Source organism: Scyliorhinus torazame, chromosome 6 (genome assembly GCF_047496885.1).
Source record: "Scyliorhinus torazame isolate Kashiwa2021f chromosome 6, sScyTor2.1, whole genome shotgun sequence".
Lineage (NCBI taxonomy): Eukaryota > Metazoa > Chordata > Chondrichthyes > Carcharhiniformes > Scyliorhinidae > Scyliorhinus > Scyliorhinus torazame.
In genome coordinates this window covers 223175174-223196033 of record NC_092712.1, presented here as the reverse complement: position 1 = coordinate 223196033, position 20860 = coordinate 223175174, and the positions used below count along the sequence as shown (strand labels likewise).

General features: G+C 49.7%; 1 protein-coding gene and 1 long non-coding RNA gene across 4 annotated transcripts in view; one reads left to right on the top strand and one right to left on the bottom strand.

The window, feature by feature from the left end:
* Nucleotides 1-5631, top strand: part of LOC140425312 (uncharacterized) — a 34523-nt gene extending 28892 nt beyond the window's left edge. The window contains exon 3 of the long non-coding RNA XR_011947831.1: nt 4908-5631. This is a non-coding gene — a long non-coding RNA (uncharacterized lncRNA). The remainder of the gene's footprint in view (nt 1-4907) is intronic.
* gsdmeb (gasdermin Eb) overlaps nt 1-11209 on the bottom strand; it is an 88242-nt gene extending 77033 nt beyond the window's left edge. Inside the window, exons 1-3 of one of the 3 annotated variants that reach the window (XM_072509466.1) lie at nt 10797-11079; nt 6765-6791; nt 6364-6596 (exon numbers count right to left, since the gene is read on the bottom strand). In XM_072509466.1, the coding sequence (XP_072365567.1) occupies nt 6364-6574 (211 nt within the window). In that variant the 5' untranslated portion in view covers nt 6575-6596; nt 6765-6791; nt 10797-11079. Of the gene's footprint in view, nt 1-6363; nt 6597-6764; nt 6792-10796; nt 11080-11124 lie in introns of those variants that run through there. The other 2 variants (XM_072509465.1, XM_072509464.1) reach the window with 2 other exon arrangements.
* Between the last annotated feature and the right edge of the window lie 9651 nt (nt 11210-20860).

Below are 20860 nucleotides of genomic sequence, written 5' to 3'. Positions count from 1 at the left end.
ACCGGCACCATTATTTTGGTCTCTGGAGGAGGCGTGGGCCTTTGTTCAGGCCGAGAAGCTGGACACAGACTGAGGGTCGGGATGGGCGATTGGGGACTGCGGTGGATTTGTTATGCCTATTTTTTGTTCGGGGGGGGTCCTTTGCATTGTTTTGGGTTTCTTTTTCTCTGTGTTTTTCTCTTTCGGGTTGGGGAGGATGGATGGGGCGGGTTGGGCACTGTTTTGGTTGGTGGCGGGGCCTGGTAGGTGGAGGGCGCGGGCTTTTTTCCCGCGCCAAAGACTGGGGGGGGGGCGGGGAAGCGAGGATTGTTTCCCGTGCTTAGAACGGAGGGGGAGGGGGAGAGCCTGTGGATGGGGAGCGGGAGAGGAGGGTGTGCCACACAATGGGAGGAGTCGAAGGGGAGGCGGGAGTGGCCGAGGTCAGCAGGAGTCAGCTGACTTGCGGAAGTGCAATGGGGGGAGTAAACCAGCTAGGATGGGTCCTAGCTGGGGGGCGGGGAGGTGAAATAGAGTTGCTGCTGCTAAGGTCAAGGAGGAGCTGGAGCGAGTGGGGGGGGGGGGGGGGTCGAGACAGGGGAATGCCGCTGTGGGGAACGTGCCGGGTGTGGGGTGCGGGCGCGTGGCTGGCCGAGGAGGGGTCATGGCTAGTCGGCGGGGGAGGGGGGCGGGTACCCTCTGATCCGGCTGATAACCTGGAATGTAAGGGGACTGAATGGGCCGGTTAAGCGGGCCCGCATGTTCGCGCACCTGAAGGGGCTCAAGGCAGATGTGGTTATACTCCAGGAGACACACCTGAAGGTGGCAGACCAGGTAAGACTGAGGAAAGGGTGGGTATTCAGGTGTTTCACTCGGGGCTAGATGCCAAAAATCGAGGTGTGGCGATCTTGGTGGGAAAGAAGGTGTTATTCGAGGTGTCGAGCATTGTGGCAGATAATGGCGGTAGGTACATAATGGTAAGTGGTAAGTTGCAGGGAGAGAGGGTGGTACTGGTCAATGTGTATGCTCCGAACTGGGACGATGCGGGTTTTATGCGGCGTATGTTGGGTCGGATCCCAGACTTGGAAGTGGGGGGCCTGATAATGGGGGGAGACTTTAACACGGTGTTGGATCCGGCACTGGATCGCTCCAGGTCTAGGACGGGTAGGAAGCCGGCAGCGGCTAGAGTGTTGAGGGGATTTACGGACCAAATGGGAGGGGTGGACCCTTGGAGATTTGCAAGGCCGAGGGCTAGGGAATTTTCATTCTTCTCACATGTCCATAAGGCTTATTCTCGAATCGACTTTTTCATTTTGAGTAGGGCGCTGATAGTGAGAGTAGAGGATACCGAGTATTTGGCAATAGCCATTTCGGACCACGCCCCGCATTGGATGGACTTGGAGATGGGGGGAGCATAGGGACCAGCGGCCGCTGCGGCGCTTGGTGGTGGGGCTGTTGGCGGACGAGGAGGTGAGCGAGCAGGTCCGAGGAAGTATAGAGAGGTACTTGGAGACCAACGACAACGGGGAGGTCCGAGTGGGGATGGTATGGGAGGCACTGAAGGCGGTGGTGAGGGGAGAGCTCATCTCCATTAGGGCCCACAAGGAGCGGAGGGAGCGGGGGGAGAGGGAGAGGCTGGTGGGGGAGATGGTGAGGGTAGACAGGAGGCATGCGGAAGAGCCTAAGGAAGGATTGTTGAGGAAGAGGCGCAGCCTCCAGGCCGAATTCGACCTGGTGACCACCAGGAAGGCGGAGGTGCAGTGGAGGAAAGCCCAGGGGGCGGTCTACGAGTATGGGGAAAAGGCAAGCCAGATGCTGGCGTATCAGCTTCGGAAGCGGTACGCAGCTAGGGAGATTGGGGGAGTTAAGGACCAGGGAAGGGAGCGTGGTGCGGAGTGGGGTTGGCATCAATGGGGTCTTCAGGGACTTCTACGAGGAATTGTACCGATCCGAGCCCCAACGGGAGGAGGGAAGGATGGGCCGTTTCCTGGACCAATTGAGGTTTCCAAAAGGTGGAAGCGGGACTGGTGGCGGGACTGGGGGCCCCGATTGAGTTGGAGGAGCTGATCAAAGGGATAGGGAGCATGCAGGCGGGGAAGGCACCAGAGCGAGTTCTATAAAAAAAATATATGGACCTGTTGGGCCCGCTGTTAGTTAGGACCTTTAATGAGGCAAGGGAGAGGGGAGGGGGGGGGGGGGGCGGGCTTTACTACCGACGATGTCCCGGGCATTGATCTCCTTGGTCCTGAAGCGGGACAAGGATCCCCTGCAATGTGGGTCTTACAGACCGATTTCCTTGCTAAATGTAGATGCCAAGGTGCTGGCGAAGGTCTTAGCCACGAGGATTGAGGATTGTGTGCCGCAGATCATCCATGAAGACCAGACAGGGTTTGTGAAGGGGAGACAGTTGAACGCGAATGTGCGGAGGATTTTGAACGTTATCATGATGTCGGTGAGGGAGGGGGAGGCGGAGATAGTGGTGGCGATGGACGCTGAGAAAGCCTTCGATAGGGTAGAGTGGGGGTACCTGTGGGAGGTGCTGAAGAGGTTCGGGTTTGGGGAGGGGTTTGTCAGGTGGGTTAGGCTGTTGTATGAGGTCCCGATGGATGCTTTCTCAGCGGCCATCGCCACCACTATCTCCGCCTCCCCCTCCCTCGCCACAAATAGGAGGAGGTCCGAGTACTTTCAGTTGCACCGAGGGACGAGACAGGGGTGTCCCTTATCCCACTGCTCTTCGCACTGGCGATTGAACCCCTGGCTATGGCACACAGAGAGTCGAGGAACTGGAGGGGGTTGGTGCGGGGTGGGGAGGAGCATAGGGCATCACTTTATGCCGACGACCTGCTGCTGTATGTGGCGGACCCGGTGGGAGGAATGCCAGAGGTAATGAGGATCCTTAGGGAATTCGGGGACTTTTTGGGGTACAAGCTCAAAATGGGGAAGAGCGAGCTGTTCGTACTTCAGCTAGGGGACCAGGAGAGGGGGATTGGCGAGTTCCCACTAAAAAGGGCAGAGGGGAGCTTCAGATATTTGGGGGCCCATGTGGCCAGGAGCTGGGGGGCCCTTTACAAGGCTGGTGGAGCAAATGGAGGAGGAGTTCAAGAGGTGGGACGCGTTGCCGCTGTCCTTGGCGGGTAGGGTGCAGTCAATCAAAATGACGGTGCTCCCAAGGTTTTTGTTCCTGTTCCAGTGCCTCCCCGTGTTTATCCCGAAGGCGGGTTAACAGGAGTATAATGGGGTTTGTGTGGGCGCGAGGGACTCCGAAGGTGAGAAGGGTGTTCCTGGACTGGAGTAGCGATAGCCCAACCTCTGTGGATACTACTGGGCCGCCAATGCGACGATGGTGATGGCGGGGGAGGGGGCTGCATGGAAGAGGCTGGAGACGGCGTCCTGTGTAGGTACGAGTCTGGGGGCGCTGGCAACGGCGCCGCTGCCGCTCCCTCCAAGGAGGTATACCACGAGCCCGGTGGTGGTGGCGGCCCTCAAAATTTTGGGGCAGTGGAGGCGGCATAGGGGGGGAAGTTGGGGCCTCGCCGTGGACCCCATTACGGGGGAACCATTGGTTCACCCCAGGAAGAACAGGTGGAGGGTTTTCAGGGTGGCACAGGGCAGGGATATGAAAGTTGGGGGACCTGTTTGTGGACGGGAAGTTCGCGAGCTTGGGTGAGCTGGAGGAGAAGTACAGGCTCCCCCCCGGGGAACACCTTCAGGTACTTACAGGTAAGGGCGTTTGCCAGACGGCAGGTGGTGGAATTCCCGCGGCTACTGACACACACAGTACAGGACAGGGTGCTCGAGGGGGGGTGGGTGGGAGCGGGGAAGATCTCGGAAACTTACCAGGTGATGCAGGAGGATGAGGAGGTCTCGGTGATGGAGTTGAAAGGTAAGTGGTAGGAGAAGTTGGGAGAGGAGATCGAAGAGGGGATGTGGGCAGATGCCCTAGGGAGGGTAAACTCTTCCTCTTCGTGCACAAGGCTCAGCCTCATACAGTTTAAGGTGCTGCACAGGGCACACATGACCGGGACAAGGATGAGCCAGTTCTTTGGGGGTGAGGACAGGTGTGTTAGGTGCTCAGGGAGCCCAGCAAATCACACCCATATGTTCTGGACATGCCCAGCGCTGGAGGAATTTTGGAAGGGCGTAGCGAGAACGGTGTCGAGGGTGGTAGGATCCAGGGTCAAACCGGCTGGGGGCTCGCAATATTTGGGGTGGCAGAGGAGCTGGGAGTACAGGAGGCGAAAGAGGCCGGAATTCTGGCCTTTGTGCCCCTGGTAGCCCGGCGAAGATTCTCCTTCAGTGGAAAGATACGAGGCCCCCAAGCGTGGAATCCTGGATCAGCGATATGGCAGGGTTCATTAAATTGGAGAGGGTGAAATTCGCATTGAGAGGGTCGGTACAAGGGTACTTTAGGCGGTGGCAACCGTTCTTAGACTTCCTGGCAGAACGATAGACATTGGTCAATGGCAGCAGCAGCTCGGGGGGGGGGGGGGGGGGGGGGGGGGGGGTTTACTTTATTTTTGTTTATGTTATTTACACTGAAGGGTCTGAGGGGGTGTATACACCTGTTGTGTTAAGTCGGGGTGATAATGTTAATTTATTATTTATGTATTGGGGGGGGGGGATTGGGGGGTTGCTTTTTTAGATTGCGTTTTGTACTTAACCCTGTTGGGTTCTTTTTTCTTTCTCATTTTGTTATTGATATTTTATGAAAACCTTTAATAAAAAATTTTTTTTTTTAAAAAAGGATTGCAGTCTAACCAACAGCAATAAACTTTTCAGGCACTAGCCCTTCCCTTCAGAGTCCTTATAATTTAACACCAGCTGCACTATTACCTCACTTGCATTCCTCCTTCTTCCTCAATGTTTTAAATATTTCACACTACACAATAACATTGCCTTTGTTTAATTTTCCCATTTCCTTTGTGGTTTAGTGTAGATCTAAATGATGACAGAAATGAACAATTTAGAAGGATGGAGGAGATGGTCAACAGCTTCAAATTCCTAGAGGTGCACATCACCAAAAATCTGTCCTGGTCCACCCACATCAATGCTACCACCAAGAAAGCATAACAGCGCCTACACTTCCTCAGGAAATTCGGCATGTCCACATCAACTCATACCAACTTTTACAGATGCACCATAGAAAGCATCCTATCTGGCTGCATCACCGCCTGGTATGGCAACTGCTCGGCCCAACACCGCAAGAAACTTCAGAGAGTCGTGAACAGCCCAGTCCATCACACAAACCTGCCTCCCATCCATTGACTCCATCTACACCTCCCGCTGCCTGGGGAAAGCGGGCAGTATAATCAAAGATCCCTCCCACCCGGCTTATTCACTCTTCCAACTTCTTCCATCGGGCAGGAGATACAAAAGTCTGAGAAGACACATTGACAGATTTAAAAACAGCTTCTTCCCCATTGTTACCAGACTCCTAAACTACCCTCTTATGTACTGACCGGATTAATATTACACTCCTGTATGCTTCACCCAATGCCAGTGTCAATGCATTTACATTGTGTACCTTGTGTTGCCCTATTATGTATTTTCTTTTCTTTTCATGTACTTAATGATCTGTTTGAGCTGCTAGCAGAAAAATATTTTTCACTGTATCTCGGTACACGTGACAATAAACAAATCCATCCATCCATCCTATACTAGTCTTTGAATATGAAATATCCTTTATAACTAAAGCATATTAACTTTGCAGCGCAACACAACTTTATAACCAGCTTGAATGCCTTTCATAGGTTTTTATAAAGAAAACAAAATGAATTTGGGCAAGTGCTGGAAAAGTAACTTGGCCATGGATTAATGGTGTTAGGGAAGTGAACAAACGGTCACCATGCTCCGCTCAGTGTCTGAAGGTGGTTACTAGGAAACATGGGTGCAGAATAGGTGAACATTCTTGGTAAAGTCAATGAATCTTTGCTGACTCTGAAACAGACTGGACATTTTTTATTTATCACTTTTAACCAAAGAAAGAGAAATGGGGTATTTGCAGGTACAGATGCCACCATCAATCACCTGTCAATTCATTTTTCTGAATAGAATGTAAATGTAAATGGTATGTGTCTAATCACACCCACGCATTCATTCAATTCCTTCTTGCTCCTCATTAAAGTACTACTGTAGTATCAAAAGGAAAAAGGAATAAATCTGGACATTTTAAAATAACAGATCAATCATTTTCAATCCTTTCTCCTCACAGAACAATATTCATAAAACCAAGTTCCCCATTCAGCGTGTATTTTATTTTTGCTGTGAATAAAGTGAAGGCTTCCAATACTTCTGTTCATATCAGTCATAGAAATGTCTCATCGCCCTCAAACTTGACATTTGACTAAGTTTCTGCAATGAATACTTAGAAACCAACAAAATCCATACCAGCTTTGATGGGAATGTCACCAGTCATTATGTCTTGGAGGCTAAATGAAGTCGTATGATATTTTGGTTTCTGCCAGAACCATCCTTTCTTCCTCTTCGTTACCAGGCTCAGAAGCTGCAGTTTATCAGAATCATTCAGGCTTCTAACAGGGATCAGGTCACCACTGCTTTCAATCTGTTTCACAAAACTGCTGGTTGCCTTTGCAAACATCTTCAGGGATTAACCATAAAATCTAAAAAATAAACATGATAAAGTCTATGGTTATAAGAGTTTGATATTATGAGTTGCTTTACAATGGTAGTGCTATAAAGAGGCATCCGTTTGCAAAATAAACCACTATTCTGAATGAATCTAATAAACCTACATCAATCTATAAAAGGCTGAAATACAACCAACTTACCTTGATGAGGCTATTGGAGGAGAATGTCTTAATGTGGTAACAGCCATTTTGTTTTTGAAAGAAAGATAATTGACAAAGAGAAATATTAATATAACAAATATTCTTAAAATGTTTCACCAACATCTAGCTGTGTAAAATCGTCTTTCAATAATATTTTGCAGAGGTTTGGCAAGCAATTTGGAAAATTCTGGCGCCATAAGATGCTTAGCCATTTGAGTTAATGTGAGTAGAATGCACAAAGTGCACACATGCACACACACACACACACACACACACACACACAAGGGTGGATCGAATGACCTTGGAACATAATCCAGAGGAAAGAGAAAAAGATGGCAGGTACTCAAGGACATCTCTCCATGCCAATTAAGGGGGTAATGTAACACCCAGGTCAGTGACTGTTTCCCCTCGGGGCTAGGTTTCGGGCTCAGAAGCAGTCTCGACTTCTGCTTCCCTCCCACCCAGAGGGAAAATCCAGCTCAGGTTATTTGAGTGCTGGGGCATTGCAACCATGCTTGTAAACATTTGAGCCTCTGTTCCAAACTGTGGGATTTTGGGTCCCTGAGAGAGCGCGCGTGAGCGAGAGAGCCAAGGGCCTGAGAACAGGAGACAGACAAACACACACCTCACAAGAATTGAACTTAGGAACATTCAATTTCTTTCTGGTTCAGCTACTCACCAGAGAAACACATTAAGTTATAAGGCCATGTTACAAATTTCACTCATTTTCTGAATTAATTGTTAGTTTGACCATAGTTTGACCAGATTCTGAGATATTTATAAGTGGAAACCTGCTCAAGTTTAGCATTATCAAGCATTAAAATTTTGTGATCACAGGTAGTGCATGACTTTTTCATATTAAACAGCATAAACTTAGTTTTAGTCTGGTGAAAATGACTGTTGTACTTTAAAAAACCTCAGTTGCAAATTGTGCAAAATAGAAGGAATGAATGGACCTACAGAATATAAGATTGTGTGATCTGTAGGCAGATGACTCCGAGAGCTCCCTGTTGCTGGAAACACATTGTTTATAGAAAATAGAAAAAACAGGGCCTAAAATAGAACCCCGTGGGACAAATTAGAAATTGTTGAAATAAAATTAGAAGCCAAAGCATGCATTGTCTTAACTGATGGTTTCTTCATTTTGCTTTAATCAATCCAATCCCACATATATAAGCATTTTGTCTACACTGGATTACGGGAAAAAGATCAACAATGTTGCCATTATGCAGTCAGTTAGCTAAACAGTAAACCCCTGTCTGTAGCACAGTTGCTCAGAACATGAGTAATTATAAAGCTAAATGGCAGATGGCTAAACTGGTATCGTAGGCAGGGTCCAGGATATCTAATTATACTAGAACTGTTTTCCCCCTCCCAAGGTGCAAGTTATTCATCTTCTTGGATAATGTTCAATCTTTCATGACCTTTTTCAGAGATTAAATATAGCGTTCTGAAAACTGTTTATTTTAGAAAGTTTTAATTATATTCAATGTAAATTCTGACTTGTACTAATTACATATACAAGGACAGAAACAGAGCCTAGTTTTGGGCACGTTTAGTACCCGTGTTTATCGGCACTGCACGACACTGCTCTTTAACGGTAGTTTTTTTTTACTTCGGCGAGGACCGCCCTGCTGAGGCCGCACTTACATCATTTCCTGCACGGAAAAGCTCAGCTCGCCAGTGCAGGAAGAGTATTCACAAATCGGGATACCATTTTTAAATGCTGCCCCGACCGTACAACCTACCCCTGCTCTCCCCCTGCACTCTCCGGGCCCCCCAGGGCTCGAACGTACCACTTAGGGGGTCCCTCCTCACAGCACCTCTTAAGGGCACAGGAAACCTGGCACCCAGGCACGGCTAGCCTGGAATCCTGGAAGTGCCATGGCAGACTGGTAGTGCCACTTGGGCTAGGATGGCACGGCCAGGGTGCCCATGTGGCAGTGCCAAGGTACAACCCTGCCCAGAGCCCGACCATCCGGGGGCCTCCAATGGCCTGGACCTAGGTGCTGTTACGTTTTGTCCACATCTGTGTGGACCAGTGCTAAATGGCACAATGGTGAGGACTCTTAGGCGAGGCTGTTAGTTCTCCACCTTAGGAGAATACCACGTAGACATATTTAAACTAGCCTAATGGCTCACTTAAATATGTTAATCTAGATCACATCCAGTGGGGGCCAGATCCAGATCGCAAAGTCTCGCGACATTGTGAAATCTCATGAGGCGTTCCAAGTGTTGCGAATCTCATGAGATTAAATGGCCTCGTCACATCACCAAGTCGAGTGCAATGAGGCCATTAAATCGCGTCCATAGTTTCTGGTTGTACAAGGCCAAAGGTTGTTAATTACACCCAATGCAATCAATCGAGACTATAATATCTTTATACCCCAGTCCTCTTCCCACACAATACTAATATCTGCCCCATATTTACAGAGGTCTGGCACAAAGTGGATTTGGACTCAATTATGCAGAAGCTGGGTTGACATTATTACAGGACAAGCCCAGGACTGACTACAAAACCAAGTTGGGTCTCATGCTCCCCCACTCGTGTCAAGTTTGGCCCTTGTTCGTAATTCAGGCCAAACAGTGCAAACCAAAAACATATCACAACACAAGTGTAACCACATTCAAAGAACATCCAAATGTATTGTACTGTGGTGGTGTTATAATTTAGGTTACTGGATCACAAATGCATTCAATAAATTTGTTTGTGAAATATGACATTACATTTTAAACTATTTCGCTTTTGCACAAGCAGAAGTTCTCATTATAAACTGTAAGTGAACATAGAACATACAGTGTAGAAGGAGGCCATTCGGCCCATCGAGTCTGCACCGACCCACTTAAGCCCTCACATTCACCCTATCCCCATAACCCAATAACCCTCCTAACCTTTTTGGACACTAAGGGCAATTTAGCATGGCCTATGCACCTAACCTGCACATCTTTGGACTGTGGGAGGAAACCGGAGCAGCCGGAGGAAACCCACGCAGACATGGGGAGAACGTGCAGACTCCGCACAGACAGTGACCCAGCGGGGAATTGAACCTGGGACCCTGGCGCTGTGAAGCCACAGTGCTATCTACTTGTGCTACCGAGCTGGCCTAAGTGAATAAGGTTTGAATTGCACTTTAACATGAAACGGTTCTGATGAGGGAATCATTACCATCAGAAAACAGAAAATGCTGGGGGAAAAAGTAACGGCAGAAACTCAAGGTCACTCAACACCTGTAGAGAGAGAAACAGTTAATTTGTTAAGAAACATTATTTTCAGCTTTTCAGTTTTCCACTTGCTTTTGTACCATGGGTTACTACAAACAAGGACGGCACAGTGGTTAGCACTGCTGCCTCACAGCGTCAGGGACCCGGGTTCAATTCCAGCCTTCGGTGATTGTGACTGTGTGTGGAGTTTGCACTTTCTCCCCCTGTCTGCGTGGGTTTCCTCCGGGTGCTCCGGTTTCCTCCCACAGTCCAAAGATGTACAGCCATGATAAATTGCCCCTTAGTGTCCAGGGATGTGCAAGTTAGATGCGGTTGCTGGGATAGTGGACCTGGTTGGGGTGCTCTTTCAGAGATTCGGTGCAGACTCGAAGGGGTGAGTGGCCTCCTTCTGCACTACAGGGGATTCCATGAAATTGTTTCAAGTGCAGATGGTATAGGGGCTACATTTACATTTTCCTCTGGTTCTGCTTTTTAACCTGTTTTGGCAGAACTAAATAGCTTAAGTGGGCCGCTCTTTCCAAGGGCCGGTGCAGACTCGACGGACTGAATGGCCTCCTTCTGCACAGTAAGTTCTATGATATGCTAATTATGTTCAACATCTCTTGTGGACAAGATCTGCCCAGAGGGAGGGTGCAGGCCATGATGCCCTACACAAAGAAAAAGCCAACCCAAACTTTCTGAAATGCATCAGACTTGCCAGACAGAGAATATAACCGCAGGCAGATAGATGTTGGCTATTTCAGACCCGGAAATAAACCGAGCTCCTGCTCTTAAACCCCAGCTCAGTAGATGCAGAAAGATCAACATTACCCAAGAAGATTGAAATTTCGGAATGATGCAACTCTCCGCCCAATCCGAGTGGAATCACACAACGAGGTCGACCTCCTCCTTTATGCTCCACCGCTAATGCTTCATGTAAAATGCAAATCTCTCGCCACAAACCGACCGAGTGCAGCTTGCTGAAGAAACAGAGCTACGCCTCCTCCCAGGAACAAACGCACAAAGCAAGCCAAACACCCGGCGCCCTCTATAAACCCGAACAGAGGGGGGCGGGGACGGGGGGACTGGAGGAGGTGGGACCGCGACCAGCACCTCTCACTGAGGCGCCAGCAGCAACAGCTTGTTACCCCACACCTACCTCAGATCAGTTCAGCTCGCTGCAATGGTACAGAAAGAACTCAGTGCTGCCAGTGTCCCGGCGAATGGGTGGAATTCGATCATCCTAACGTGGTTAAAGCAGTAGCTGGGCGTGTCCTTCGAGTAAGATCAGCTGAGATTTACCCCACTCTGCTGCCCTGCATTTTTATTTCTCGTCAGATAACTTCCCAATTCTCCTTGGAAAGCCATGACTGAACCTGCCTCCACCACCCTATTTTCCGGATCCTAACCACTCCATTAGAAAACCATCCCGCACAAACTTTCCATAGTTGGGAAACGGTTTGGGTCGGGCTCTGGTTGTGATCCCGCATGCACATCCTTTATAATAATAGTGTTACAAGTAGGTTTACATTAACTCTGTAATGAAGTTACTGCGAAAATCCCCTAGTTGCCACACTCCGGCACCTGTTCAGGCACACTGAGGGAGAATTCAGAATGTCCAGCTCACCTAATGTGGGCGGCATGGGAGCACAATGGTTAGCATTGTTGCTTCACAGTTCCAGGGGTCCCAGATTCGATTACTTGGGTCACTGTCTGTGTGGAATCTGCACGTTCTCCCTGTGTCTGCGTGGGTTTCCTCCGGGTGCTCCGGTTTCCTCCCACAGGTCCTGAAAGACATGCCGTTAGGTAATTTGGACATTCTGAATTCTCCCTCTGTGTACCCGAACAGGTGCCGAATGTGGTGACTAGGGGCTTTTCATAGTAACTTCATTGCAGTGTTAATGTAAGCCTACTTGTGACAATAAAGATTATTATTATTATAAGCATGTCTTTCGGGACTTGTGGGAGGAAACAAACATGCAGACAGTGACCCAAGCCCAGAATCGAACCCAGGTCCCTGTCGCTGTGAAGCAACAGTGCTAACCACTGTGCTACCTTCAAAGTATGGGTCATCACTGACAGACCCAGGTTCCCTTTTCCGACAGTATTTTAGTTGAGTCAGGTCGTGAAAGGTTTCTGATTGTCTTATTGTTTAACAGTTGGATTTGGGTTTATTGTCACGTGTACCAAGGTACAGTGAAAAGTATTGCTCTGCGTACAGTCCAGACAGATTGTTCTATACATGAAAAAACATAGGACATATGATAAATACATAATGTAAATACATAGACACTGATATCGGGTGAAGCATATGAAGTATAGTGCTAACACAGTAAAGAAGATGTGTGAGAGATCAGTTCCGTCCATAAGAGGGTCATTCAGGAGTCTGGTAACAGCAGGGAAGAAGTTATTTTTGAATCTGCTAGTGCGTGTTCTCAGACTTTTGTATTTCTTGCCCGATGGAAGAGGTCGAAATAGAGACTAACCCGAGTGGGAGGGGTCTTTGATTATGCTGCCTGCTTTCCCAAGTCTGCGGGAGATGGTAGACAGAGCCAATGGATGGGCGGGTTTGCGTAATGGACTGGGGTATGTTCATGACCCTCCGTAGTTTCTACGGTCTTGGGCCGAGCAGTTGCCATACCAGGCTGTGATGCAGTCAGATAGGGTGCTTTCTATGGTGCATCTGTAAAAGTTGGTAAGTGTCAATGTGGACATGCTGAATTTCCTTAGTTTCCTGAGGAAGTATAGGCGCTGTTGTGCTTTCTTGGTCGTAGCGTCGACTGGGACAGATTGTTGGTGATGTGCACACCTAGGAATTTGAAGCTGTCAACCATCTCCACCTCGGCACGATTGATGCAAACACAGGGTGTGTACGATATTTTGCTTCCTGAAGTCAATGATCAGCGCTTCAGTTTTGCTGACATTGTGGGAGAGAGTGTTGTTGTTACACCATGCCACTAGGTTCTCTATCTCCCTCCTGCACACTGACTCATCATTGTCCGTGATCCGACCCACTACAGTCGTGTGATCAGCAAACTTGTAGATGGAGTTGGAGCCAGATTTTGCCACATAGTCATGTGTGTGTATAAGGAGTATTTTAGGGGGATATGTATGCAGTCCTGTGGGGCCCCGATATTGAGGACTATCTTGGAGAGGTTATTTATCCTTACTGATTGTGGTCAATGGATCAGAAAGTCGAGGATCCAGTTGCAGAGGGAGGAGCCAAATCTTAGGTTTTTTAGTTTGGATATGAACTTGGCTGGGATTATAGTGTTGAAGGCAGAGCTGTAGTCAATGAATAGGAATCTCATGTAGGAGTCCTTGTAGTCAAGATGCTCCAGGGATGAGTGTAAGGCCAGAGAGATAGCGTCTGCTGTGGGCTGATTGTAGCAGTATGCGAATTGCAGTGGATCAAGACATTCTGGGATTATGGAGTTGATGTGTCTCATGACCAACCACTCGAAGTACTTCATAATGATAGATGTCAAGGCCATCGATGGTAGTTGTTGAGGCGTGTTGCCTGGTTCTTCTTTGGCATCAGTATTATGGTGGTCTTCTTGAAGCAGATGGAAACCTCAGAATGGAATAAGGAGAGGGTGAAGAACACACCTGCCAGTTGGTTCCCGCAGGATCTGAGTGCACAACCAGGGACTCCATCAGGACCTGTTGCTTTCCGAGGGTTCACTTTCAAGAAGGCTGATTTGACTTTGGAAGCTGTGATGATGGGTAATGGTGTGCCGGAGGCTGCTGGGCAGTTGATAATGGTTTGTTGGTTTCCTGCTAGAAACGAGCATAGAATGCATTGAGTTCATCGGGGAGGAGTGCGCTGCTGCCAGAGATTCTACTCGGCTTTGCTTTGTTAGAAGTGTACTCTTACTGTCAATTTCAAAGGATTCGTGTTGCTATCACAAGGCACTTAGTGAATATTGGATGAGCGGTTACAGAGATTATATGGGGGCATGGAAGTTTGAGAGGTAATGGAGAGCTCATGGGGAATATGAGAGGGAATGAGGGTGTATGGGGATGAGTGGGGGTGAAGAGTGATGGGTGAGGAGGTGGGCATAAAAGCAATTTGGAGAGCTAGGCCTATCTCCCAGTGAAGCAAGGTAGGCCTTCTTGCTAGTCTGCCTTGACACCTACCCTTCTCTGACGTTGCTTCTAGACTCAGGGAAACCCAAACCCTGCCCAACTATGTTTTCAGGAGATGGGTATGGTGGGTATGGGCGGAGGTGACCAGCTCGGGTTTCCAAAGCTGGGAAATGGCCCAGCTTGTAATTCCCATGATGAACATAAATATCCAGTACCGTACCTTCCTCCAGTCTGATAAACAACTGTACACCACTACACTCTGTTTCCTGTCACTCGTTCAGCTTTATATCCGTGCTTTTCCTGTCCTTTTTTACTTCCTGAGCTTTTACTTTACTGACAAGTCCATTGTGTGGCACTTTATCAAGTGTCTTGGAAGTCCATGTATAACATATCAACGGTAGTACCTTCATCAACTCTCTACTACCCCATCAAAAAATTAATCATGTTACTTAAATACAATTTGCCTTTCAACAGGTGTGTGCTGGTTTTCCTTATTTAATTCACATTTGTTCAGGTGAGTGTTAATTTTACCCACAATTCTTGTTTCTAAAAGCTGATTACCGAGGTTACACTGACTGATGTAGATGCTGCATTTATGCTGACAGCTTTGTTTTGAACAAGGGTGTAATATTTTGTCACAATACAGGAACGTATCTGGTTCTGGAGGAATGTCAAGGACTCCAGTTTCTGCAGGCCACAGGCTTCCGCACATGTGCAGATTGGGAGTGAGTTGTGCATGTACAGTTTAGCATTGTGAGATCTTCGGGCTGGGACAAGTGCCCAGGGCATCTGCATACAAAGAGAAAACAGCACAAAGGCCAGGTCAAGAGTTGCAAGATGGGACTCAATAACAAGAAGAGCGCCGAGTCAGAGGACGGGGAGAGATCCTAGAGAAAGGTTTAGGGAAGGAGCCATTGGGGAGGAGGAGACCACCAGGAGAAAGAGACCACCCCAGAAGGAACAGACCACAAGTAGTAACCATCGGGGAGGGAAACCACTAAGGAGGCTTTGATGCGACCATCAATTCACTCGAGACAAGAGTAAAGTAAACCGTGGCTTTAATCAACTGAGAACAGTGCCTGCCTGCGACTGATACAATACTGTGCGCCGCCTACAGGTCGACTGCTCTTTATATCCCCCCCTCAAGGGGAGGGGCCATGAGCGGAGCCCATACATGTCCCAACATGTTCCCCTATGGATGATGCCATACAATGGCCCATAGGTGGAGCCCACAAGGGCTATTTGCTATTTGCATAGCATAGATGCAAATACAAAGGCAAAGCATGGTACTGATACAATGGTAGATTATTGGTATAATACATTCACCACAATCACCCTCTTGTTAAAAAAATGAAGTCCGGCGGGTGTGACGGGTTTCATAAGTTCAGCCGGTCCGGCGCACGGATTGTGCGCTGTGATCGCCGAAGCTCTGACATCGGTGCTGGCCCGGGTGTCGAGCTCATCCGTGCTGGCATTGGTAGTGGGGGCGCCGGTGCGGGGACAGACGTGGACTCCGGGGGGAGCGTCTCTTCTCGAGCTTCATTCCTGTGGACCGGTGAAGGGGGAATGGGAGTCGGGAGCCATAAAGGGGCGGGGGCGCTGATCATGGTAGGTTGGGCGGGATATAGTGGAGGGGCGGTGGTGGTGGAACCGGCAGGCGCCAGGTCCCGGAGGGAGACCGTATCTTGTCGGCCATCGGGGTGTTCGACATAAGCGTCCTGGCGGTTTGAGTGTAGGAGTCTCTCCCAGAGGATCGGCCATATGGCTCCTGACGTGTTTTCTGAGTAGGACTGGCCCCGGTGTCTTCAGCCAGGACGGAAGCGAGGCCCCTGAGGTGGATCTCCTCAGGAAAAAAATAGGCAGTCATGAGGGGGTCCCGTTTGTGGCCTTGCAAAGTAGGGACCTAATAGAGTGGAGCGCATCGGGGAGGACCTCCTGCCAGTGAGAAACTGGGAGATTCCTGGACCGCAAGGTCAGTAGGACAGTCTTCCAGACCATCCCATTCTCCCTCTCCGCCTGCCCATTTCCCCTGGGGTTATAATTGGTGGTCCTGCTCGAGGCAATGCAGTTCGTCGCTCATGAACGACGAGCCCCAGTCACTGTGGACATAATTGGGGAAACCAAACAGGGTGAAGACACTATGTAGGGCTTTAATGATGGTGGATGTGGTCATATCGGGTCAAGGAATTGCAAAGGGGAAGCGGGAGAACTCATCAATAATATTGAGGAAATATGTATTGCGATTATTGGAGGCGAAGGGCCCTTTGAAATCGATACTGAGGCGCTCAAAGGGCCGTGATGCCTTTACCAGTTGGGCCTTATCTGGTCGATAGAAGGGCGGTTTACACTCTGCACAGATCTGGCAGTCCCTGGTCATGGCTCTGACCTCCTCGGTGGAGTAGGGCAGATTGTGGACCTTGATATAGTGGATAAGCCGGGTGACCCCCGGGTGGCAGAGGTCATTGTGGATAGCCCGTAGTTGGCCATCCTGCACGCTGGCGCATGTACCGCGGGACAGGGCATCTGGGGGCTCGTTGAGCTTCCCAGGACGATATACTATATCATAGTTACAGGTGGAGAGTTTGATCCTCCACCTCAAGATCTTATCGTTATTGATTTTGCCCCACTGCGTATTGTCGAACATGAAGGCTACCGATCGTTGGTCGGTGACAAGGGTAAACCTCCTACCAGCGAGGTAGTGCCACAAGTGTTGTATGGCTTCCACGATGGTTTGGGCTTCTTTATCGACTGAGGAGTGTCGAATTTCAGAGGTGGTCTGGGTGCGCAAAAAAAAAAAAACGCCACTGGTCTGCCTGCTTGATTGAGGGTAGCGACGAGAGCAACCTCTGGTGCGTCGCTCTCTACCTGGAAGGGGACGGACCCGCCACCGCGCGCATCGCGGCTTTGGCGATGTCCGCCTTGATGCAGCTGAAGGCCTGGCGGGCCACAGTTGCCAGTGGAAAGATGGTGACCTTGATTAGTGGGCGGGCTTTGTCAGCATAGTTGGGACCCACTAGGCATAATACGAAAAGAACCCGAGGCACCTCTTCAGGGCCTTGGGGCAGTGAGGGAGAGGGAGTTGCAGGAGGGGGCACATAAGGTCAGGGTCGGGCCCCAGGACCCCGTTCTCCATGATGTAGCCGAGTATGGCTAGTCTGGTCGTGCGGAAAACGCATTTCTCCTTGTTGTAGGTGAGATTAAGGGTTTGGGCGGTTTGGAGAAATCGGTGGAGGTTGGCCGCAGATGGTGACATAGTCCAAGTACGGAAATGTGGCCCGCCCCGTATTGGTCCACCATTCGGTCCATTGTTCTTTGGAACACCGAAACCCCATTCGTGACGCCAAAGGGGACCCGGAGGAAGTGGAAAAGGTGGCCATCTGCCTCAAAAGCTGTGTAGTGGTGGTCCTCCGGCCGGATTGGGAGTTGGTGGTATGCAGACTTCAGTTCCACCGTGGAGAACACCCGGTAGTGTGCAATCTGGTTTACCACGTCTGCAATCCGGGGAAGGGGGTACGCATCGAGTTGCGTGTACCGGTTTATGGTTTGGCTGTAATCAACAACCACCCGGAACTTTTCCCCGGTCTTGACGACCACCACCTGAGCTCTCCAGGGGCTATTGCTGGCCTCGATGACTCCCTCCCGCAAGAGACGCTGGACCTCGGACCTAATAAAAGTCCTGTCCTTTATGCTATACCGCCTGCTTCTGGTGGCGACTGGTTTGCAGTCGGCGGTGAGGTTTGCGAAGAGTGAGGGAGGGTCGACTTTTAGGGTCGCGAGGCTACATATGGTGAGTGGGGGCCCCCCGAACTTCAGGGTTAGGCTCCTAAGGTTGCATTGGAAATCGAGTCCCAATAGGAGAGGAGCGCAGAGGTCTGGGAGCACATATAATTCAAAGTTTGCGTACTCGGCCCCCTGTATTGCTAGGGTTGCGGTAGTGCACCCTTGGATTTGCACCGAGTGCAACCCAGAGACGAGGGAGATGGCTTGGTGCGCCAGGAAAATTGGGAGCGAGCAGCATCTTACCATGTCCGGGTGAATGAAGCACTCTGTGCTCCCGGAGTTGAAGAGGCAAGGCGTCTCGTGCCTGTTTACCCGGACAGTCATCATGGAGCTCCGGAGGTGCTTGGGTCACGACTGGTCCAGGGTGACCGCGCTGCGTTGCGGGTAGCCGGCATTGTCGGAGATGCTGGGGCGGCTCCGCGATGGCTGCCCATGTTGATTGTACACGTCGAGCGGCGAAGCAGATGGCGGCCAAGATGGCGGCCCCCATTAGTCGAGCGTGGCAGGCGGCAAGGATGATGGCGTCCAAGATGGCGGCCCCCATGGATCGCACGTGGCCGGCCGCGTGGGGGAGGATGGCCAAGATGGCGGCCTACGTGAGTCGCACGTGCTGTGAGGACTGGAAGGTGGCTGCTTCCACTGATAGCATGAGGCTGATGAAGGGGCAGAGTCGGCAGACACGCTGCCATGCTGCGGGGTCTGCGGGCCTGTGAGTCTGAGGATCGGGCCTGTGAGTTAGAGCTCTTAGACCTGGCCAGGCAGACTTTGGCGAAATGTCCTTTTCTACCGCAGCTGCTGCAGTTCGCGTTGTGGGCTGGGCAGTGCTGCCAGGGGTGTTGGGACTGGCCGCAGAAATAGCAGGGTAGCCCCCCATGGCGGGCGGGCGGCCGTGCGGCACAGGCCTGGGGTAGTCTGTGGTCGGGGGTCCACGAGGGGGTCGCGTGGTCAGCCGGGAACGCGGTAAGGCTCTGGAACGCCACTTCCAGAGAGGAGGCTAACTTTACCGTCTCATCCAGGTCCAGGGTCCCTTTTCGAGTAGGCGCTGTCTCACATAATTAGACCGGACTCCTGCCACGTAAACGTCTCGGATGGCGAGTTCCATATGCTGAGTGGCCGTAACGGCCTGATAATTGTAGTTGCGTGCAAGGGCTTTGAGGTCGCGTAGGTAGTCATCTAGCGACTCCCCGGGACGCTGGCGGCGAGTGGTGAGGATGTGTCGCACGTAGACCTCGTTCACGGGCCGTACATAGAGGAGTTCGAGCATCGCGAGGGCATCTGCGTAGGAGGAGGCCTCGTCGAGTTGAACAGAGATTCGATGGCTCACCCGTGGATGGAGGAGGCTCAGCTTCTGTTCGTCAGTGACGGAAGGCGTGGAGGCGGCTGCGAGATAAGCCTTGAAGCATCCAAGCTAGTGCGAAAAAATTTATTTTGCCTCAGCGGCCTGCGGATCGAGTTCCAGTCGGTCAGGTTTGAGGGCCAATTCCATAGTTGTGTTTTAAGTTGATTAAATTGAGGCGACCATCAATTCACTCGAGACAAGAGTAAAGTAAGCCGTGGCTTTAATCAACTGAGAACAGTGCCCGCCTGCGACTGATACAATACTGTCCGCCGCCTACAGATCGACTGCTCTTTATAACCCCCAAAGGGGAGGAGCCATGGGTGGAGCCCATACATCCCAACATGTTCCCCTATGGATGATGCCATACAATGGCCCATAGGTGGAGCCCACAAGGGCAACAGCATAGCATAGATGCAAATACAAAGGCAAAGCATGGTACTGATACAATGGTGGATTATTGGTATAATACATTCACCACAGGCTTCAAGCAGCAAAGTGCGGCAGTTGGAAGACTCCAAGTAGTAAGAGCTAGAGAGAAGCCTGGAGATTTGAAAAGGCAGCAGGAGGTGTGTGACTGTGTTAAAGTTCTGTTGGGGCAAATATAACCGTTTGGAGCAAGTTATGAAGAATGAGGTGTGGCTGAAGAGCTGAAATTGCGCCAGTCATTAGAGGCTGGAGCACACACTTGGGGATGGGCAATAAATGCTGATCCAGCCAACAATGCCCAATTAAAAACAATTGTAACATTGATTTTGTTTGTCGTAAAACCCTAGAATCTTTATTCTCTTAATTAGGTGCCTGCAATCTCAGACTTTGTCTATTTTAAACAAAAAGTTATCGATCCCTAAACATACCAAAAATGTGTTACAGGGTTAGTTTTCCAGTCCTCTGGCACCATCCCTGTATCAAAGGCGGATTGGAAAATGATGGACAGTGCCTCCATAATTTTCATTATTACTTCCCTCTGTATCCTTGGGTGCTCCTGATCTGGTCCTGGTGAATAATTAACTTTGGGTAGAGTCTGCCTTTCGATTTCTTCCTCTTTGTGAATTGTTAGCTTTACCAGTCCACCAACTAACTCCTCTTTCACCATGACTTTGACCGCACCTTCTTCCTGTTGATGGTGAATGTGAAGTAATAATTTGGAATCAGCTACATCCTCCGCCTATATCATAAATCCTCTTCTTGATCCCCGATAACCTCCACTCATTTTACCAGCTTTTTACTGATAGAAGAATTTGGTTTCTGTTTTATGTTTTTTTTAATATAAATTTAGAGTACCCAATTCATTTTATTTTCAATTAAGGGACAATTTAGCGTGGCCAATCCACCTACCCTGCACATCTTTGGGTTGTGGGGACAAAACCCACGCAAACATTTCTGTTTTATGGTAACTGCTAATCTAGTCTCATGCTTTCTTTGCTTCAGTTATTTATTTTTTGACTTCTCCTTTGAATATTCTACATTCAGCCTGGTTTCTCACTTGTATTATCAACCTGACATCTGCTGTGCACTCAGACTTTGTGAGAAGAAGGTAGCTCATTGATCCATTATATATTTGCCTCTTTGATTCCAATTAACCTGAACCAGATCCATTCTCAGCCCACTACAATTGGCCCTCCCCCAGTTAATTATTTTTACTCTGGATAGCTTTCTTTTCATTGTTAACCTAACCCTTACAGTACTA